This window comes from Lathyrus oleraceus, chromosome 3 (assembly GCF_024323335.1).
Source record: "Lathyrus oleraceus cultivar Zhongwan6 chromosome 3, CAAS_Psat_ZW6_1.0, whole genome shotgun sequence".
Classification (NCBI taxonomy): Eukaryota; Viridiplantae; Streptophyta; class Magnoliopsida; order Fabales; family Fabaceae; genus Lathyrus; species Lathyrus oleraceus.
This window is the reverse complement of record NC_066581.1, coordinates 124,626,301-124,630,981: the sequence shown is the minus strand read 5'-3', so window position 1 is coordinate 124,630,981 and position 4,681 is coordinate 124,626,301. Positions and strand designations below refer to the sequence as shown.

General features: G+C 35.4%; 1 protein-coding gene across 1 annotated transcript; it reads left to right on the top strand.

Moving 5' to 3' along the window:
* Nucleotides 1-1,135: 1,135 nt before the first annotated feature.
* Nucleotides 1,136-3,506, top strand: LOC127130004 (uncharacterized). The gene is made up of 5 exons (XM_051059090.1): nt 1,136-1,195; nt 1,319-1,491; nt 1,574-1,664; nt 1,784-2,835; nt 3,401-3,506. The coding sequence occupies exons 1-5, from the start codon at nt 1,136-1,138 to the stop codon at nt 3,504-3,506; spliced, it is 1,482 nt and encodes a 493-aa protein (XP_050915047.1).
* Nucleotides 3,507-4,681: the final 1,175 nt, after the last annotated feature.

Below are 4,681 nucleotides of genomic sequence, written 5' to 3'. Positions count from 1 at the left end.
ATCAACCTGCACAATTGGTTTACAATACACGAAGCCACGTATACATGGTCTAAACGCCCAAAACAGACAATGAAATATCCTTTGGTCACCCAAGTATGAACCATCATTCGAAATCACAGGTAGGGTTTGTAATTCTATAATGGTACCTGGTAGATATGTTTTCATTACCAGTATCCATTGTGGAAGATCGTTGTAAGATGTCTCCCAATTTCCGTACAGCGACTCAATTGCCTTGCACTTTGCAATCCATGCCTTTTTGTATGATATAATATACCGGTATTTCTCAACAACATGAGCGATGATAACCTTCACCTTAAGAGAAGCATCCCGATTTACAAGCTCCATTATGCTCTTGCTAATCATTTCTAAACTGAGTTTTGTATGGTCTTGTGACATGGAAGTTGTTGTGCACGTATGAGGCCCACTAGACTTACCAACTCTCCACCTTGAGTTGCCCTTGCGCAAAGAGACCCTGCATTTGAAATTGCATGTTGAATTTCTACATTTGATGACAAAACATACACTGTCAGATTTAACCACAGAAAAATCCAGACTACGTTTTATATGCCATTGTTGCAACGCCAGAAGACACTCTTCCTTATCTTTATACTCTATTTTATATGAATTTGATTTGGTGTGAGAATGAGGAAGTTAGTTGTATTTATAGTATCCAAATCACATGCTGATTTTAACTTAAATAAAGGAGAGAGAAGGAGGGAAACGCGTGAGGAAATTGCTATGTGATAGCTCGTCACTTGGATTGACGAGACGAAACCCTAGACAGAAAGACATCGCCACTTCATTTGACGAGACCACAAAGAGGTAGGTACAGCTCGTCATTCAAAGTGACGAGCCATAGGGCAGGCTTTTGGCGTTGTGTTTTCCCTTCAGCGTGGGAATCTCTTGTTATAGGGAATCCTTACACTTTTTTTTTGCATGCATGACATGCAATGCAATGTCTAGTCCCCTACTATTCAAACTTTTACCAAATAATCAATACCCTCTTCAATACTTACCACTATAAATAATCAATACTTCTACAATTCTTACTCATCATCTACCTACAATTTCTATTTCACACATTCTTACCCTCTTCAAATATTTACTCTCTTCAATTTCTACACTTCCTTTCAAGATGTCTCTCTTATGGATGGGCGAATCACACCGTGGGACGGCGGCAAACATTGCCGAATACGTAAGTCTCATTCAAATTTACCGTTTTTTATTATCGATTTTTATTATCGTTTTTTATTATCGTTTTTTATTTCCGTTCTTTATCGGACCAAATATTCATTACTGTTTTTTATTTTAATTTCAGCAAGATGGAAAATTTCGGGTTCATTCGCATACATATATTCAACCAAGTGCGGCCCATAGAGGAGTAAAGATCATAGGAGGATGTGTGGTATTACTAACTGTATGGGAATTCACACGCATACCCTTGATAGCCCCGGTTAGTAACGAGGTTCCATCATTTCCTTATGCATTAAGGTAACGATTTTCATTAAAATGCAATTTATATTTATCAAAATTATTTATACGTCACTTTAACGTATTTTTTTTGATATGCAAGATGGTGCAAACGAGGTATGAATTATCGAAATAATCCTCGACATCATGTACAAGGGTACCGTGTTGCAATAGAACACATGGAAGAAAAAGATGTAAGAATGATTAATTATAATATTAAACTTATTTAAATTTATGGTATACATTCTAATATTAATTATAATATTAAACTTATTTATTTTATACATTCTAATAGTTATATTTCTTTTAACAGTTTATTTGGAGGCCGTACATACAATATCCAGTGCCTGATTATAATGACAGCCGAGTCTGGAGTGCAACAACATATATCATATGTTTCTATACCGTTGAGATGTATCAGACGGATCGAGTCAAACTCCGATTTGGATTTGAACAACAAATACCGTCTCCGCCAAGATGTCTAAGTGAACACCATAACATGACTATGGTCCAAGCTTGGGACACGCATTGGCAAGATTTAAATAAAGAAGAGCTGAAAGAATGGAAAATAAGAAGGCATTTGGTGTTACAAGGAAACTCGGTAATTGGTGAGTCTAAGCCGGGTAGAGAATACATGAATTGGTTTTTATCAATTCCTTTTATGCACGTTGCTCCGACACAATTTTTGGATGATCCCCGTCATCGTGTAGCTTCTTCAACCCAACACACAACCCAACACACAACATCACCCCCACAACAACATAACCAACCATCATCCTCAGCTCAACAAACATACCAACACATCCAGACCACCCAACAACACACCATTTATTCCACCTCAACCCAACACCATAATCCCCAAACTCCATTCCCTCAAACAAACTACTTTTACAACCAACAATATCAACAACAAACCAACCTACGCCAACCCATACAATACACTCCAATTCCTCAACCCAACTTTGAATACTCAAACCCTCATTCTCAACCCCAACCTTCTAACACCACATTCACATATCCCACTCCCACATACAACCCTGATGATGTCTATTATCCTCCTATCCAACACACCCGACCCGAAACCTACACACAAACCACACATTCACTACCCAACTTTGACCTCACCGATGACCATTTAATGAGTATGCCTTCTTTTGGCGTTCAAGAACTCGACGTTATGGATATGCCTCCTAACACATCACAACAACATCAAAGTCAACAACATCAACAACAACAAAACGCCCTTGATGAATTGTCTTCCGACTCGTCTCCGTCTCCCGCAAGACAAAGACAACAAGACTTGGGCAAGGGAAAACGCAAAAAGTTGGCACAAGATGTGGAACAGGCGGTCACTATAAATAAAATGTATTGCTTCAATTATATCAATAAAATCTATTTCTTCCATTGTAATTCTTAAAAAAACCAATTATTTCTATTATTAATATTCTAAAAATTATTTACAATTTATTTCTATTATCATGAAAAACTATAATTATTTAAAATTTACTTTAAATATTTTTTTATAAAAAAATTATTATTATTTTTAATTAAATCAATTATATTAATTAAATATATAATTAATAATTAAATATCAATTATATTAATTATTATTAGTATTTAATAAAGTATTTAAAATATTAAAAAATAAAAAAAATTACCTTCTTCATACCCTCGTCATTTGAAGTGACGAGTATACATTGAAAAAGGGGGTAGATTGGGAAATGATTTTCAGAATGGGCCATATTGGGTAAAAAAATTCAGAAAAGGGGCAAGGCAGGAAAAAACTCAGAATATGTGGTGTGAGCTCTACTTCTGGTACTACCACAACAACTCCAGCAGTTGAAAGTGAGTGAAAGCATGTACATGACGTGTGACTGAAAATGAGACTGTGTTTTGGGTTTGTGATTTTGTTTGTGTTTTGATCTTGCAGGTTCATTACCATCGCAAGGCTTGGAAGAAGCAATTTTGGTCGTTGTCGAAGCATGGCTTTGTGGCTTGGAGGACTTGACTTGTCTTTGTTGGGATTTATTGTGTAATAGGATAGTGTAATTTCATAGATGAAATGTTTGTGATTCTGTAATCCTTTTGGATTTGGTTTAATGAAATGGTATTGAATATTGTAGTGTGAGATAGTGGTTGAATGAAAAATTGGGATTTCTAAAGGGCTTTCAAATGGGACTTGTATGAATATTGTAATAGAAATTGCTTGAATGTTAGAATTGGCTTGAAGTATAATGGATTAAAATTTTAAGATGAGGTGGAATTGATTTATGTTGTAGAATGGGAATTGAAACAGAAATGGTTATCTATGTAAGTTGAATGCAAGGCTTGAATAACTATATGATCATGAATGGTAAAAATGTAACTAAATGAGATTTAAATGGGAGTTGAATGCATATGAGATGCAATTTTGGAAATTGGCTCATGAACATGATTTAAAAGGTGAAAAATGACTTTGGGTTAAAAAGGGTTGATGAAAATGATTAAGAATGATTTCAAAATGTGAAGACGATTAAAAGTGGATTAAAAAAATATGAAGATGATTAAAATGGATTTTGGTTAGATGGTTGACTTTGGTGAACTGTATGACCAAAAAGTCAACAGTTGACCAAAAGTCAACTTAGGTAAAAATGTGTATTTTTTGGATGAAGTGATATGTAATGACTTGTATGGAATGGACTTGAATAATGACTCGATAGAATGAATGAAAGTGGACTTTACTAGATAACACAATACCTTCAAGCCAGATGAAATATGCCATGCTACTAGACTAAATCTAGTCAAGCAAAACCAAGCGAATGAACATTTAACCAAGCAAGAAATCGTGACCACCTTGAATAAATGCACCTTGATCCAAGCATGAAGATCATGAACAAGCAGACCTCTGATGAATTGTTGAACAAACCAATGAAGTTCCATGATTGACTAGATGATTCTCAATCTTGAAGGCATACCTTCCTTCCATGCCTTATGTGATAAAACCCTTGAACCCATGATTTTAGATTTTTTCAAATGCAAGTGAAATGTGTCATGATGCGATGGATATGTATGAGATGAATGCTTATCATGGGATGCAACTGCTTAGGGTTAGTGACCTAGATAAACTTGTGAAGGGTAAGGTGAATTATGGGGTATGACAGTTGGAGGGTAGAAGTGGAATATATAAATGTAGTTATATCCTTACATAACGGTATGTGAAAAAGGGAAACAC